General features: G+C 39.0%; 2 protein-coding genes across 2 annotated transcripts; both read right to left on the bottom strand.

Moving 5' to 3' along the window:
- Positions 1–3088: 3088 nt before the first annotated feature.
- On the bottom strand, positions 3089–10450 carry noc4l (nucleolar complex associated 4 homolog). The gene is made up of 15 exons (XM_085358119.1): positions 10298–10450; positions 10050–10170; positions 9846–9952; positions 9423–9530; positions 9099–9248; positions 8903–9005; positions 8724–8758; positions 8585–8635; positions 8392–8503; positions 5780–5840; positions 5559–5669; positions 3801–3964; positions 3622–3704; positions 3314–3427; positions 3089–3224 (listed from the first exon to the last, which is right to left on the bottom strand). The coding sequence occupies exons 1-15, from the start codon at positions 10448–10450 to the stop codon at positions 3105–3107; spliced, it is 1593 nt and encodes a 530-aa protein (XP_085214245.1). The 3' UTR covers positions 3089–3104.
- A 1178-nt stretch (positions 10451–11628) lies between these two features.
- On the bottom strand, positions 11629–14822 carry pus1 (pseudouridine synthase 1). Its single transcript, XM_085358118.1, has 6 exons — positions 14521–14822; positions 13931–14157; positions 12974–13111; positions 12648–12750; positions 11837–12537; positions 11629–11746 (listed from the first exon to the last, which is right to left on the bottom strand). Exons 1-6 carry the CDS (start codon positions 14582–14584, stop codon positions 11714–11716), a joined length of 1266 nt encoding a protein of 421 aa, XP_085214244.1. The 5' UTR covers positions 14585–14822; the 3' UTR covers positions 11629–11713.
- Positions 14823–16644: the final 1822 nt, after the last annotated feature.

The raw sequence follows: 16644 nt of genomic DNA, 5'->3' as shown, positions 1-16644 counted from the left end.
ATTCCTTCTTTTTTTTTCCTTTTTGCTTTTCCTTTTTGATTCATTCATTCAAAAAGTGGCTTTTTTAAAATAAATGAATGCCATTGTGTTAAAAACTAATGACCAAAGACAAAAAAGAATAATAACTGGCCTCTTCTTCTTCTTCTTCTTCTTCTTCCATTGTTTCTCTAACCTCGGCCAAATGCTTGAACAGATTCTCTGTGCTGACTCACCTTGGACAGCTTTTACTTCCTTGCAGGGGATTGTGGAGGAGGAGGAGGACAGACAACAACAACAACAGCAGCAGCACACAGAGCTCAGGAGTCTTACAGATTTATGCAAAGCATCCCACCCTTCAAAGACCTCTATGAACCACCTCTGAGAGCCAAAGTATCTCTGTCGCAGATTTATCAAAGGCAGAGAGAGTGACATTATCCAGGCCTGATCATTTTTATTTATATATTAAATAATATATAAATCCATTATTTTAATTAATTCCATTACAGTATTTTTTTTTAAATTCAAAACCATCCCCTTTCTCTAAAGATTTAAGTTTATTACTGTGGTGAGGCAATGTACTTAGCTCATATTGATTCTGAGCAAATAGCTCTTCACTGTTTACACACAAGTAATAAGAGCTCATTTAAAGAAGACAAATGAACTAGAAACTGAATTTAGAAGTGGATTCATTGCATTGTTTGAAATTATATTTTATTAAGTTAGCTGTGAATGGCTGTTAAGTGTTAGCGTTGTACACAACTGTTCAGGAGCTGAAAAAAATGTGTTTGCAAATATTATGGACTAATAGATATAATGCTGCATCATAAAAACTGCAAACGCCTTCATCTATGATGCTTTAAAACTTCTGCAAGGACTGTATTTCATAGTTCTTACCCATTTAACAAATGGTCTTCAGCTTCTCTCATCCTCTTCACAAAGATCGTGTTTGGCTGGGTAGTATCATGCCCATCTTGTAGTTCACCATAAGCGAAGCCTACAAAAATTATAAATAGATTTTCTAATCTTCAAAACTGTAGGGATTTACTGCGGACTCCGTAGCTTCCATGGTTTGTTGCATGTGGCGTGTGTCTCAGTACATTTTTGGAGCGCTTCTCCCTCATATGACTTGTTCTTTTGAAACAGAATTCAGTTATGATTCAGAATCTTTCTCTCACAGCGCTCTTGGCGGCCTGCTGTGTGCCCATATGGCAAACTTAACAAGAGCATGAAATATGAACAGCAGACGGAAAAAGATCATCTAAGGCAAACCTTAACCTCACCTGTATGAGGGGAGAACACCCTCGATAAGGTCTGGCTGTATCCTTGCAGTGTAATTAACTGTGATGTTTTAATGTAGGTTTAAGATATGACACACAGAACTGTGCAAACGTTTTGAGTACTCCTTAATTTCTTTATATTTTGCTAAGAAATTAGGAAACATGTACAATGGAAATAAAAACAAAGTATATAACTCAAACATATGGACAACATTTATTCTTCAAACAGCCTAAACTCTCTAAGGCAGCTTTCTTCCCATATGGAAAAGATATATATAAATCTTATAAGGTTTTTATCTGTCTTGTATGACACTTGTATGAAAAGCATACAAGAGTGAAAACACATATAAGATCCCTTGAAAAATTATATAATGAAACTTGTATGTTTTGTATACTTACTAAAAAAATATATGAAAGTAATGAGAAAGTGGCCACTTTCATGAGTAACTCGTATATGTTTTTACTATTTCTTTTCCATATGGGTTCTTCTTTTCTTTAAGTCGTTTTCGGGAATAGCTCTCCAGGTTTCTTGAGGAAATTCACATCTCTTCTTTGGATGTTGGATGGCTTTTGCTCTATTCTCTGTCAAGATGATCCCACACTGCTTCAATAATGTGAGGTTCGTGCTCTGTGGAGACCAATTCATGACTGATAGTATTCCATTGTGTGCTTTTTTTCCCAGCTTTCCCCAGCTGGTTTTGCATGTAGGATCCAGGTCTGAATGTATCAATTTTGACGTGATCGCCAACACCACTGTCGGCAGCCCCAAACCATGACAGCGCCTCTACCATGTTTTAACCATGCCTATAGACCCCCACTATTGTACCTCTGTCATGACACAATGGGGATTTGAAGTAAAAACTTTAAATATAGATTCTCAATGCTTCTTGCTATTGGTTTTTAGTCCAGATCAGGTGAAATTTGGCATACTTCAGCTTCTTCTCCCCACTCCCCTGCATTATGAATGGCTTCTTCACAGCCACCCTTCCACTAAGACCATTTCTGATGAGACTTCAATGAACATTAGACACATCAACTGAAGGGCCACATGCATCTCTCAGCTTTTGTATCATGTCTTTGCTGGATGCTTTGCCATTTTCAACAGTAATGACTTTAAGACCGTTCATCTGCTGTAAATACGTTTTTTAGGCCTGACACTACACACCATGCTGAGATATACCAAGTTTTTTGGCTAATAGCTCTTTAAGAACACCTTGCTGATGCAAATCATCATAACATTTCCTTTGTTTTTTTTTTCAAATATTCAACTAAAAAAAATTTATGTGTTATGATTCATAAAACAAGGGCAGTGATAAGTGGCTTAAGAAAAAAAAACTGTTCCTCTGAAAATGGTCAGGTACAAGGACCGGAGCAAAGAAACAACCACTGTCCAAAGATAACGAGGGGTGACGAGATTTTTGCTCAGGACAGTATAACAAATTGAGCATCTCCTGCCTGATTTTGGAGGACCAAAATGCAGCCACATTAAGTGAAAATACGCACTGAATGACTTTGTTGTTTAACTGGAAGCAGAAAACCTGAGTTTTAGCATAGCTTAACATTTACCAACAATTTCCTGTTTACATTCTTTCTTTGAATTCTTGAAATTGTGTATAATTGATTTCAAGTAACAATGCCTTCAAAGACCATCAGTTCTAGAAAATGTTTTTATTGGCATACAACAGTCACACATCGAGGACAGTAATATAGAATTTAAAAAAGCAAAAAAGCATCTAATTTTCATGGAGAAGATTTGGGCAACACTTTCTGAAAAGCACTTGAGATAAAAGATGAACGAGTGTAAAAAGGTTCTAACAAGGCAAACGTGGTCCGTTGTTTTGACTCATTTTATGCCAGACAGAAGTGCTGTCCTAACACGTCTCCCCCTCCTTTTAGTAACCGTGTGGCAGTTTCAAATTCCAGTGGGACGCTCTTGATCTCGGGTTGCTTCAGGTCTTTTTCCATCAGCTGTGAAAAAGAAAATGAAATAACTTATTCATCTAAACCAAATTTAATTTGACCAGAAATAAGAGGAAAACTAATTCTTGAAGCGTCACCTCATACGTTGTGACCTCTAGTGTCTCACTGATGTCATCCTCCTGTTCTGACAAAGGTGTGTTGATCAGCAGTGCAGCTTTAGCCACATCTGGATGGTAATGCTTTTGCAGCGACTATAGAAAAGACGACAGGAAAATGTGTCATTTTAGTGACTCCTCTACTTAAATTGGACTTTCAATCGTTTGTGACATCTCTTCAACATGTTTTCCCCAAAGAGAAAAAAATGAGAAATATCAAAACTCAAAAGTCAGTTGTCATCAGCGACAGAGGTAATTCATTTGGGAATCTAAAGTTATTGCCTGCACACCTTAATTTCCCACAAGCTGCTTTCTAAGGCACGGCACTGAGCAGGATCCTCTTCATCCGTCAGATAAGGATCCTCAAAAGGTTCTGTCACCACACAAAAGCAAACATTTATCACATATCCTACAGACAATTCATAGACTGTTAACACACCGATCCCAACTACAAAAGTCTGAAACTCACCATCTTCTGCGCTGGGCTTGTGAATGAGGACTCTGCAGGACGGGTGGCGACGGATCAGGTTGTAGATGAAGGGCAGCACTATGAGAAGGGCTGTAGGCGGTGCCGTGAGAGCCAGGCGAGCCAGACGTTTGGCAAATGCAGCCACTAAGTAAACTGGCAAGTGACTGAAGGAAACCAAAAACAGAACATGCATTTTAGCAATGTAGATCCTGAGCTTTCATGCTCATTATTTAAGTAGTAGGACGCTTATATTTGGTCTGTTTAGCAGCTTAAATAGTTCAGCCAAAGCTCATAAAAATAACATCAGGTCACCCACAAAACAACATTCATGCTGTGTAAAGAGTAAAAACCTGAATGCAATAATTTACAGATTTGATAAACTCACAATAGAACATAGAAAACATAATAAATGTTTAAACTGAGTAAAAGGAAAACATTTCAAAAAAGTCTGGACAGGGCGTAGTATCATCTTTCTTTTAAACATCTGGGAACTGAGGAGAGCAGCGGCTGGTATAAGTTTCTGATACAGGATTCTAACAGCTAACTGCTGGTGCAGCGCCGTGACTTTTCAACAGTGAAGCCACGCTTCTGTAACATCTCCAATATGGAGTTTAGCGTTGTCTTGGTAAAAAAATGCAAGGCCTTTAATTGGAAAAGACTTAATCTGGATGAGAGCACACGCTGCTCTCAGCAGTGATGACTCCATAGGCACCAATGCACCTTCATACCATCAGGGACTAAACAAAGAGCTAAAAAAACCTGAATGGTCCCTCTCCTCTGTAATCCGGAGGATGTGGTGTCCATGTCCAACAAAACAGTTTTCCACTTTGCCTCAGTCCATTTTAAATGAGCTTTGGCCAAGAGAAGACGGCGGCTTTATTGGATCATGTTCACATACGACTTCTTCTTTGTATGACAGAGCTTTAACCTGCAATTGTGAGCGACACAGTGAACAATGTTCATAGACAATGATTTCTGGATTTGCACCTAAGCTCATGCAGGGATTTCCCATGATCGGAAGGTCCGGGGTTCGACTCAACTGAACAGCTACCCTGAGGTACCCCTGAGAAAGGTACCGTCCCTACACACTGCTCCCCGGGCGCTGCACTGGTGGCTGCCCACTGCTTCACTGGGTGAATGGGTTAAATGCAGAGGAACTATTTCCCTATGGGGACTAACACGCACACTTTACACTTTACTTTTACACTTTTTACTTTACACTTTACACTTCCATGACAGGCTCAAGGATCATGGTTATCCAGTATTGACTTCAGCGTGAGATTTCTCCAGATTCTCCGAATCTTTTTATTTTATGTATTGTAGCCTACAACTGTATGTCAAGGAACATGATTCTGAAATTGCTGTAAAATTTAAAGACTCTGTTTTTGCAAATTTGTTCTGAGAAACTCTGCCTCTCTAAGATCCTCTTTATATATCCCATCATGTTACTGACCTGTTGCCAGTTATCCTAATTAGTTACAAAATATTCCTTCAGCAATTTCTTTTTAATACCACTTATTTTTCCACCCTTTTTCCCCTCAGTCCCAACTTTGAGATGTGCTGCCATTAAATTCTAAATTTTTTTCATAGAAAATCTTAAAACTGTTTGCTATGTTCTATTGTGAATAAAATATCGATTTATGAGACTCAAAAGTCAGTGAATTCTTTTCTTTTTTTTTTTAAATGTTCCAACATTTTACAGAATCTGATTTATAAATGAATAAAAAAGGATTTTGAAATATGTGACTGAATTCTTACCTGGAGCTAAGGAAGACATTGGCTAAATGGAAAAAGCGTGCTCTGTACTTCACATGAAAAACAGAAGGCTCAAGTAGATTATACAACTTCTTGTAGAAATCAGGATAATCTCTGCAAACACACAACACGTGGTTTTGATTTATGTGATCAAATGTCTCCCATTTTACTGTAAATAATCTGATCTAGTAAAAGAGACAAAAAAAAATGTGCTTTTCACTCACAGGTTGTGTTGATGTATGAGGACAAAAAGGCCATTGAGTGCTAGCAGGCTGATTGCCCCACCTGTTCGATGAAGACAAGAACCTGCTGATTACCATCACTTTATAGCAAAGCTGTAGATGAACATATGAAAGTGTTGTTTTTCCACCTTTCACATTCTGAAATAGTATTTTTGAACATCTGATGGTACTTTTGTGCTCATAATTCTATCAAGATTCTCAACACCAAACCATGACAGAGCCTCCACCGTGCTTTACAGATGTAGACACTCACCTCATCCATACGCATTGACAATTATTTGAAATAAAACTTGTATTCATTACTTCATAAAATTTGTTGACATTGACGTTCAGTCCAGTTCTTGTGTAATTTAGTATACTTCAACCTTTTCTCCTTGTTTTGCTTCCTTAAAAACGGCTTCCTGAAAGTCCTCGTATGTCACTGAGACTCTTGGGTTCTGTGTCAAGTCTTTGTTGCATCCTCTCTTTTTTCCTATTTCTTAAGGACATGATTTTCAGATGCTGTTCATTTGCCATGGATAGGTGTTTAAGCCTGCCATGTCTTGTTTTGTCCTCCATTTGTCCAGTTTCCTTGAATATTTTTTAAGAACACACTGCATGCTATGCTGACATATGCCATGTTTTCAGCTAAAAGCATTTTGATGGAATTTTTCTAAGATTCAGCTACAAAAATGAAAAACAAAAAACAAAAAAAACAACAAATGATTTATTTTTGTGACCATGGTGCTAATAACAAAGTGCAGAGAGACAATTTAAAACAGGTTCTTTGCCAAGTTGTTTGTTATTCCCAGTGTTGGGGAGTAACGGAATACATGTACCGCCGTTACGTATTTAAAATACAAAATATGAGTAACTGTATTCCGTTACAGTTACCGTTTAAAAAGGTGGTATTCAGAATACAGTTACTTTGTTGAAATAAATGGATTACACTGTGGTACTTTCCTGTTTCATTTTGTCGCGGGTCAGGACTGTTTGGGTTTTGTTTGACAGCTACGTTCTGTTGTTCCAGGCAGCAGCGTTACGGTTGCCATGGTTACAGGGCGACACGCTCTCTCTCTCTCTGCGACTGTGTGTTTCCTGGGTGACAGAGCGCCTTTTCGTTGTTGTTGTTGTTGTTGTTGTTGTTATTGTTGTGCTAAGCTAACAGGCAGAATGCTACAAGCATAGCTCTAAAGAATGTAGCCTCATGGGCAGTGTAGTCCGTGCTGCAGGAGAATGGACTGCTATACACGTTATGTGTCTGTGAGCGAGGAGGGAGAAAAAGGCGAGTGGAAAGGTACGAGTGTCATCGAGGAAAAACGGGAGCTGGAAGCATGTAAATATAATAATAACCACTGCAGCCAAGAAGAGTGCCTGACGAGCCCAGTTGTAAGTAAGCTATTAAGACTCGACTGTACACCGTGTTCGTGTTTTCCTCCGAAAACAATAAGTTCCGTTGGAGCAGTCTTTCAACGCCTCTCTCTGTCTCTCATAAGAAAAGTTGACCCAGACAACAAAGTAAAGCTATTTTTCGGCTACGAGCCGACAGGGACCCCGCCGTATTAGTCAGAGGTCCCTTTACTACAGTTTGGAGTCGCGGACCTTCAGTAATAGTAATAAATCACACAGCAATAGTACATTCACGCTGTTGTAAAAAGCATGATAATATATTAAGTAATCCAAAGTATTCAGAATACGTTACTGTCATTGAGTAACGTAACGGAATACGTTACAGAATACATTTTGGGGCATGTATTCTGTATTCTGTAACGGAATACATTTTAAAAGTAACCTTCCCAACACTGGTTATTCCTCTGTAAATGATTAGGCACATGGACTGGACTGAAAAAGGTTAAAAAGCAGTCAGTGACTAAAGAAAAACTTTGAAAGACCTTCAGAGTGCTTGGAGAACTGCTGTTCAAGTTCATTTAAAAAAAATTACAGTATGGAAAGTGTACATACTGCACAGCCCCGCCAAAAAGCATGTCACATAAAAACAACTTGAATCCACAAAGCTCTCAAATATTTTTCATGTTTATAGGATAGCTAGACAAACAGATACACGAGTCAGGTGACGCAGACGCGTTATACTCTGCGTGAGGTTAGGCTTGGGTCCGAGTGCAATAAATTTGGTCAGAGGGCATTTCACTATAGAGGTCACTATAGTGAACTGGAAAAATAATATTCTAACAACTACTTCCCCCTAGTGTTCGCTGATGTCCATGCACAAGCAGATATAATCCCAGTTGAAGTAAGTAAAACAACAAAACACTGTTAAATTCTCATTAATCAATCTAAAACTAACAAAGCTAAAGAATCGCTTCACTGTAACTCTAATAATGAAATCTTCCTGTGTTTTTTATGGAGCATTTACATTTATGCTGTAGACAATGTACTGTAGCATTTTTGTTGTGTTTGTACCAAATTAATTATTTAATTCAAAATATTTAAATTTTAGGATTCTTTTATATTTCAAACACAGTCACTATCACTACAGTTCAGACTTCTAAAACTATCACAGACCAGATGTGAAAATACCTTAAAAGTTACAGATGTCAGTCGACCTCATGGTGAAGTACCGTCACCATAGAGCCACGAGCACACACATAACTTACCAATTTCATAGGCAGCAGTCAAGAAGTCGATCATGAGCGTGGGTTTGCTCATATACGGCAGAATGGAGTCATGTAGTATCACCAGGACCTTTTTATACATGCTGTTTGGCAACTACAATACAGACATCAAACATTAATGAGACATATCACAGAGCACAAAACAGAGAAGAGACTGTTGGTCTAATCTACTTACCTTATACTTCAGAAAGCCAAGCCACATCCTCTCAAAGACACGCTTATGTTCCTGTGTGGCAGAAGATCTAATAGCATTCAGAAAACCTTTTTGTTGGCAAACAGAAATGTGAAGATTTGATTTAAAGTATTTTACTTACATGCAGCTTGGCAGCTTTCCAGTCCTCATGCTTGGCTGAGAAAAAAAATGCCATTATTGACTTATAAAAAAAAAAAAAAGTCCCCAAACTGGATTTTCTCCCTCTGCAGTGACATTTTATCATCACGACAAAAGACAGAGGGACTCCCACTGTGATTATCACATCTTAAAAAGTATTACCTTCCTGTTTGACCATAAAATTGGTCAGCTCTGACTCCTGGTTTGGCATGCTGATGCTGGACATGAGTGTGAACACATTGTTCTGATATACAGGCACCACAGCCTGGAAGGAACAAACAAGCAGTATTTAGCAAATCCCATAATGTCTTTAACACAGAAAGAAAGCATCCACAGCAGACAGGTGATGATTTCCTACCCCTTTGCTTTTGTCCATGACTTTGCCGACGTTGTCCCGGATGGAGCTCATTACATAATAGCGCACATCCTCCATCTCGAGAAACTCCTGGAACCTGGAGATCAGCAGGGAATTGTCTGTAGCTTTAGACAGAAGGTTGTCCACCAGTGCCTGGCAGTACAAGAAAAAAGAAATATCAGGAGGAGCCACAAATGACAAAGTGTATCTTTCGGGAAAAGCTATTTTTGCCTTGAGTAATAAGCTGAAAGAAGTACTTAAGTCACCCAAAAGAACACAGAAATTACTAATACTTATTAATCCTAGAAATCATAGCCAACATGCTACCTGGATCAGTTCCCTTGGGAAGCTGTAATGTTCACTCCAGTCCAAGTCCTCAAGAGGATGCAGTCCTTCTCCGGCAGCAAATTTCATCAGGCAGCACATGGCACTCTCCTGTATCCAAAAAGTTATCTAATCATGTATTTTTCTTATTTAAATGAATATCATTGCCTCCCTCAAGTCCCCAAGAACTGCAAGCAACGTAATCAATTGCACAATGCAAAACTGTAAAAGATAACTTCCCGTACAACACAGAAACTTTCAACACGTCTGTGCAAAATAGATACTGAACCCCCAGCAAACATGTCTAATGTGAGCCTTTCGTTCTAACAGTCAGGTGGATAAAAAAAGTGAAGACATGTATTAATTTGTTTCTCTTAAGTTTAATTAACGTGTGACGGAAGGAGAAGTCACAGAGAGACAGCTCACCTTGATGTCATACTGCTCATGGCTGAGGTGCTCTAACAGGATCTCAACACAACTGGTGTACCGGTGTCGCATAAATATCCGGTACTTGTCCTCGGCGCTGTAGCCCCCTGGACCAGACAAACCCAGGTAAATGGCGACAGGAGCAACACGCATACATCCACCTCAGAACTGCTGTTGGTAATCGGGTTACAATCGTATACTAACCGCTCAATGCGTCCTCCTCTCCAGGGAGCTTTCCCAAGAACAGCTCCTTCCTCTCCAGCAGCGCACAGAACAGCTCGCTGCACGCAGCGACTGCGCTGATAACCTCCTTCTCTTGTTCTGCCTGCTCACAAACACGAAGGAAACAAACACGTATACTTACTGAAAGCTGCCCAGCGGTGATCATGCTAAGGTTAGCTAAATGGCAAGGTTTTAGTACAGCGTGGATGTTTAGGTGTGGAAATTTATACCTGAAGGCTCTCGAGAATGTCGAAAACATCGTTGGCATGCTTTCTGCTCTCGAGGATACGCTCGACAGTTTTGCTGAGATCTACTTTGGCTTTTTTTGCACTCTTTTCTGCTGTTTTTACCGAACTCACGTTGCGCTTTTTGGCCGGTGCCATGTTTACTTGATGGTGCTTCCTCTTTGAGGTTTACTGCCGGTAATAAAGCAGGAACTGGTGCGTTACCGCCACCAGCTGGTATGGAGTGTGAAGCGTCATAACCTCTCAGTGATGTTCGTCTATCTTCCAGAAATATGGCACCCTTATAAAACCTTTTGCTTTATAATATTAATTAGATTTTCCTTATACTTCTGACAGTGGACTGAAGGACACATAAGACAGATGTACTATGTTAAATATACTGCCAGGGGCACCTCCATATGGGGCACACTAAAGATTTTGGTGGAACACCAAAAACAGAATTTCATGTTTTATTATGCTGTTGTCAAATATAGGTTACTTGAAAAATGTGGCAAAATCAAGAGACGGTTGAAAAAGTTATATCACTGAAAATGGGCACATATGAAAACCAAATAAGATTTTGAAATTCATAATTATCTGTTTAGAACAACTCACTGTTTCAAGGCTCACCACAGGACATCTCTGTGATGTAGTGGCAGGCACTGGGGTCGTTTTGGCGCCCCTGTGTACTGCTTGCTTTACAGATGTGTTGATCTTTCTTCTGGCACGTCCTTGCTTTGCAGCGCTCTCTTACATTTCTTCCTGAACCTCCCCACATTAAGTAATCACATAGCCATAGGTCATCATTAAATAGTTTAACAAACTGAAAAAGATTCCTTCAAAGAACTGTCAATGAGTGAAAAAGCAACCAGTGTCCAAAGAAAAACTTTTAGAGTCCTTCAGAAAGCCCAGAGGATTATTGCTGAAGATCACTTTAAAAAAACTTCTTCTTGAAAATAAAATATAAAGAAATGAGGAGTGGGGCAAGACTTTTGCAAAGTCCTGTAAATACAGCTCACTGCTATTATCAGAGAAAGTCATAAATGTGGGATTTAAACTGATTAAGAGATGAAACGTCATAAGTTGATGTTGTTATTTGAGTATGCAGTAGTACACAATTCTTCTGACAATTTAAATGTCGCTGTAGCATTAAGAGTCTATTTTCAAGAGTAGGCAGCCAGTTATTACTGCAGAAACATCAAACAAACCAGCTATCCAAAGTTGTTTTAGTGGTAAACTAATATTAGGAAACCAAGCAGGTTGCATTAAAGAACAGAAGCTTTTATTACTTGCTTGTTAATAACATTTGTATAAAAGAAACAAGATTTAATCCCAGTGAAAATGTCTGTATCAGCAGTTAAAAAAACAAACAAAAAAAAAAAAACACATGATGATGCATCTTCTTTCTGCTGGCAGAGTGGCCTAATCAGAGTCATTTCCTTCATCTGCATCATCCTGCAGGAAGAGAACAATTATATTTAAAAATAAAAAACAGATTTTCAATGTTAAAAAAACATTTTAAAATAAATGTATCTTCTTGGATACCTGTTTTTTAACTTTATCGTCTTGCACTTCAATAGATGTGGCCTCAAAGTCATGGATGGGGAGAGTGGCCATCCAGCAGACCATGGAGCCCTCTTCACACTCAGTCTCAATAATGGTGGGGTAGATGTGTGCCTCTTTAAAGGCCTTGATTTCCTCCTCCTCGCGATCCCATTCCAGCTTCTCATGCAGCCCGTCCCCCCCAAAACGTTTGTTGTACCGGTCAAAGTGAACCCTTTCCAGGATGAGGCCAAGTCCCGGAGCTTTGGGGACATCTACCTTCTCATGTCCCCAGCTCCGCTCCATCACCTCCTCCTTTGCATAGCCCTTGACCACTGCAATCACCAAGCCAATCATCTTGCGGATTTGATGCAGCATAAAGCTCTGGCCTCGCACAGTAATCACTGCAAACTCATAATTTCTGCGGATAAAAGGCTCCCCACAGGACATCTCTGTGATGTAGCGGCGGGCACTGGGGTCGCTTGGAGCCTTCTGAGAGGTGAAGTTGTGGAAGTTATGTGTGCCTTTGTAGAGAGCAAAAAGGCGATTCACCTTCTGTAGTGTCTCTGGTTCCAGGCGAAATGCTGCTATATTCCCGGTATCATAGTCTTTTGGGGAAAAGGCCAGTGTTGGAAGCATGTACGAGTACGTACGAGCATCACAGTTATTTTTAGAATTGAAACCCTGCGTCACCCGTTTTAGTCCTGTGGGTTCAAAAGTTGAGAAAAAAAATGAATCATACACACTCATGCCAACAGTACTCATCATACCAAAAACCTAGACTTGTAATTCACAATATAAAGTAGTGTCTCACCAAGCACTTTGATCTGCGGTGGCAGATGCTCGTTGATTTTTTCAATGATATCATCAATCAACCTCACTTTTAGAGACACCACTTGGCCAGCAGCAGACACACCCTGAATACATTCATATAAAAGTCAACGACATAACTCAACACATAAATAAATACTAACAATGAAATACACAATTTAATTAATTCTTATTAACAATTACATGATGACAAGAAATAAAACCAGCACAACATTAACAGACAGATAACACGTAAAGATACATATCCTCTAATCTGCCTTGTTGGCCAAGCTTTGACCAGTAAATTCTTATTGTGCACTGAGCACATACCTTATCTGTTCTGGCACATCTTTGGAAAGACATCTTCTTCATCTCATCACCGTGGTTTTCAGGAATGCAGCCAGATTTAATAAGAGCAGCAACCAGATCATCTTCAATGGTCCTGAACTGAGAGTTTCCAGGATTTCTCTGGAATAAATAAATAAATAATGAAAATAATAAGGATGTTGCACTTTATTGGCCAGTGTTTTCTATGTGCCATTGACTGCCACTAATTATGATGACATTCACTGATGGCAGCGGCTGATCTTCATCTGTTTCCACCAGTCTCATATCTAAGATCTGTTTCATCCAGCCAACCATTGACTTTCTTCAGCTTATTCAATTCAGGGATATGGGGGGCTGGAGCCCATCCCAACTGTCATAGGGTAAGAGGTGGCAACACCCTGAACAGGTCGCCAATCTGTCACAGGACTAACACAGAGAGGCAGGCAACCATTCACACTCACATTCACAGTTTGGAATCACCAATTAACCTAAACCCACTGACAGCATGTCTTTGGAGTGTGGGAGGAAGCCTGAGTACCCAGGGACAACCCACAGACACGGGGAGAACATGCAAAATCCATAGCTAGATGGAGGAGTCAAACCCAGGACCTTCTTACTGTGTGGCTCACCTAAGATCTGTTTTTATAAACGTATATAACTACATTTATTCTCTATTGTCCACCCCAGAAGGGCATCCGGCATAAAAAATGCCAAATGAAACACATGGAGCTACCTGCTGTAGCGACTCATGAATATGTGAGCAGCCGAAATAAGCTTTTATCAAAAAAGTGTGGTAAAGGGCAGAAAAACTTTAAAACAAGACAACTGCAGAATATAAATGTATCTTTATCTGTTGTACAGTGTCCTTGGGTGCTTTGAAAGGTTCTATTTTTAAATGAAATGTATTATTATTATCATCATTATTATTATTATTATTATTATTATTATTATTATTAATACCTGCATCCCGTAATATCCTTTTCCCGAGTACGCCATGAGCAGGACCACTTTCTTCTTTGGATATTTCTTTTCATCTTCAGCGTGTTCCCCATCTGTCTTCACCCTTTTAGCTGCCTGGACCTTCTCAGCAGAGTCTTCATTTTCCTCATTGGTCCTTTTTAACAGTGTAGCTGTCTGCTTATCCATGCCTCCTTCACTCATCGTGCAAAGGGGCTTATAAAGACCCCCTGTGAAGGAAACACAGAAATTAAACAGTGACAGCTACTACCCTGTTCTGTGATACACGGATTGAGAGGCCTTTTAAGATTGGAAGTACGATAAAGACAATATAAAGGTAATAAATCTAAACAAAATAGTAATAAATAGCAAAAATCGGACAGACACTCGTGATGCCTTCTACATTTATACTGTGTGGCGATAAAACACCTTCACAAACAAATATACTACACATAAATATATATATGTTTACCACTGATGCATTTGTTTCCACTTGGTTCGATGAGTGAATTAAGATACCAGAAGCTAACCAACCACAGTCTGGAGACTGCAAATGCACATACTGTCACATAGCTTCTGTCAGGTTGGCTTACCGTTTGTCTTTAACGTCTGTCGGTGGTTAACTAAGGCACTCAGCAGCGGTCTGACCCGAAACATGTCACGCTAAACCATCTTTAGAAGATCTAGCAGCTAAAAGAGACTGCAAAAGATTCAATCTGCTCTACCAGCTGAAAAGCCGAGGCTAGCGCGTATTAGCGAAGAATTTAACAAACTAAAACCAACTTTAAAAAGGTCTCCTAAATATTTAAACAAGGTTAAATAACCACGCTCATAAACATATATGAACACCGGGGAAACTGTAGCTAAGTCCCACAGAAACGCTCTGTAGTAAACCTGCACATACAGGCACATGCACACATGGAAAAGCCAACTTTGACCTCTAACAAAAATCTCGCGAGACTGTCGTCATTCTCCTTTCTGCTCTTGTCATCGCGAAAAAATAAAGTATTTAAAACAAACACAGAAAAGGACATTAGAATTTAACTCTTTGGGGAGAATTGTAACCGATATATACCTCTTTGTCCTTCTTTGATTAAATTTAAACTTTATTAACTATTTAACGCCAAAAGGGTACAAAAAGGTAGATATGACTATTTATACTTTTTATTAATTTAATAATAATATTCGTGTAAATCAAAAGTCTTTTTTATAACTACAACATAGGATAATTTTCAGTGTAACAGGAAATTATCAGAATCACAGTCTGGGCAGGCGACTCAAAAAAATTTGCTGTCTTGAGGTAGCAATGTAACAATAATGGCTCAGTGTGTTTACATTTAATAGGGAGAATAGAAATTAAGAAGATAATGAACACATGCCTACAAACTAAAGTTACATGGAACTAAGAGGAAATTCATATGTAGTTCTGTGCATATGTAGTAATATTTTCGACCACTTGAGAGCAGCAAAAACCAGTAAACACATTAATAATCATGTTTTCTTTTTCTTTTTTTAAATTCTTTTTTATATGAAGAGAACAAGTTTAAGTGCTTGCGGTATCATCTTGCTTTCTTCAAAACAACAATGGTGTCAGTGCAGACATTACTGCAATGATCCTTTTGCTTTTTGCTGTTCGCTTCAGGATCTTGAACAGTAAAGGGAGTAAAGGACACACAATAAATTATATTATTAATCTAACATTAGATATTTATCATTGACATCTCAGGGAAGCCTAATGTGCTAAAGGCAAAGGCTAACCCTCACCGCCTTGTTGTGAAAGGTAGCTGCTTGTTTCTTGAGGGTTACAAAGACCTCACCTTTGCCACTTATAACATGCTGTGTTTATACACAGGTGTATAAACACTAAAGTCAAATTATGGAGACAAACAGGTTAAGCACCCCCAGAACAGTGTGTTTATGTCTTTCCCAAGAACAACAAGGAATGTGCTGGTTTCCAAGTAACAAATTAACGTTGCCATCCTTGAATGCCCTTATACAATTACACTTTTTTTAGAGAGCCTTATAAGGTGATCAGCTAGTTTTATGCTGAAAACCCAAAGCCAAACATAGGCAAGGTATGGTAAAAGGGCCTTGGTTTCAACAATTCGATATCACACAGTGTATGAGCCCATTTTTCCAGTAAACTTAGAACTAACTGGATGCTCGACTGGGACCATTACTGTAATATAGTGATTCTTGAAGATTTGTAGAACAGCTGATAAATGTAGGTGAATAAAGGAGCTCAGAGGTGTACTTTTCTGTTAATTTATGACTTCATACAGCCTTTATACAGCCATCTTCACCACAGTATTCAACAAGGGTATGGCTTGTTGAATACAAGCTTAACCATAAAGATACATCTGGGGGGGGGGGGGGTTGTTTTGTTTTTTTTGCAATTAAAACATTGCACAACAAACTAATCACATCATTGATGAACAAGGGGTAAGGTTCAACCACTGGTCTAAGTCTTCCTTTTATTCTCAACGTGCTGAGAGGTCTCATCCTAAGACTTGCAAGATATCAATCTAAAAAAAAAAGAGTTCCCAGCATGCCATTCAGCATACTAACAAAACAGACCTAAGCCTTTTTTTCCTTTTTTTTGCAAAGCTTGCACTCACCTGTACTCCTGTGCGCACTGATATATCCTCATATGAAAACAACTACAGTAGAACTTTTATGAGACTGGACTGAAACTCACTCCTTCCCACACATAAAAA

This window comes from Diplotaxodon limnothrissa, linkage group LG7 (assembly GCF_057381915.1).
Source record: "Diplotaxodon limnothrissa isolate DT_005_m linkage group LG7, D_limnothrissa_male_GT1.1, whole genome shotgun sequence".
In the NCBI taxonomy this organism is placed as follows: Eukaryota; Metazoa; Chordata; class Actinopteri; order Cichliformes; family Cichlidae; genus Diplotaxodon; species Diplotaxodon limnothrissa.
This window is presented reverse-complemented; position numbering and strand designations above follow the sequence as displayed.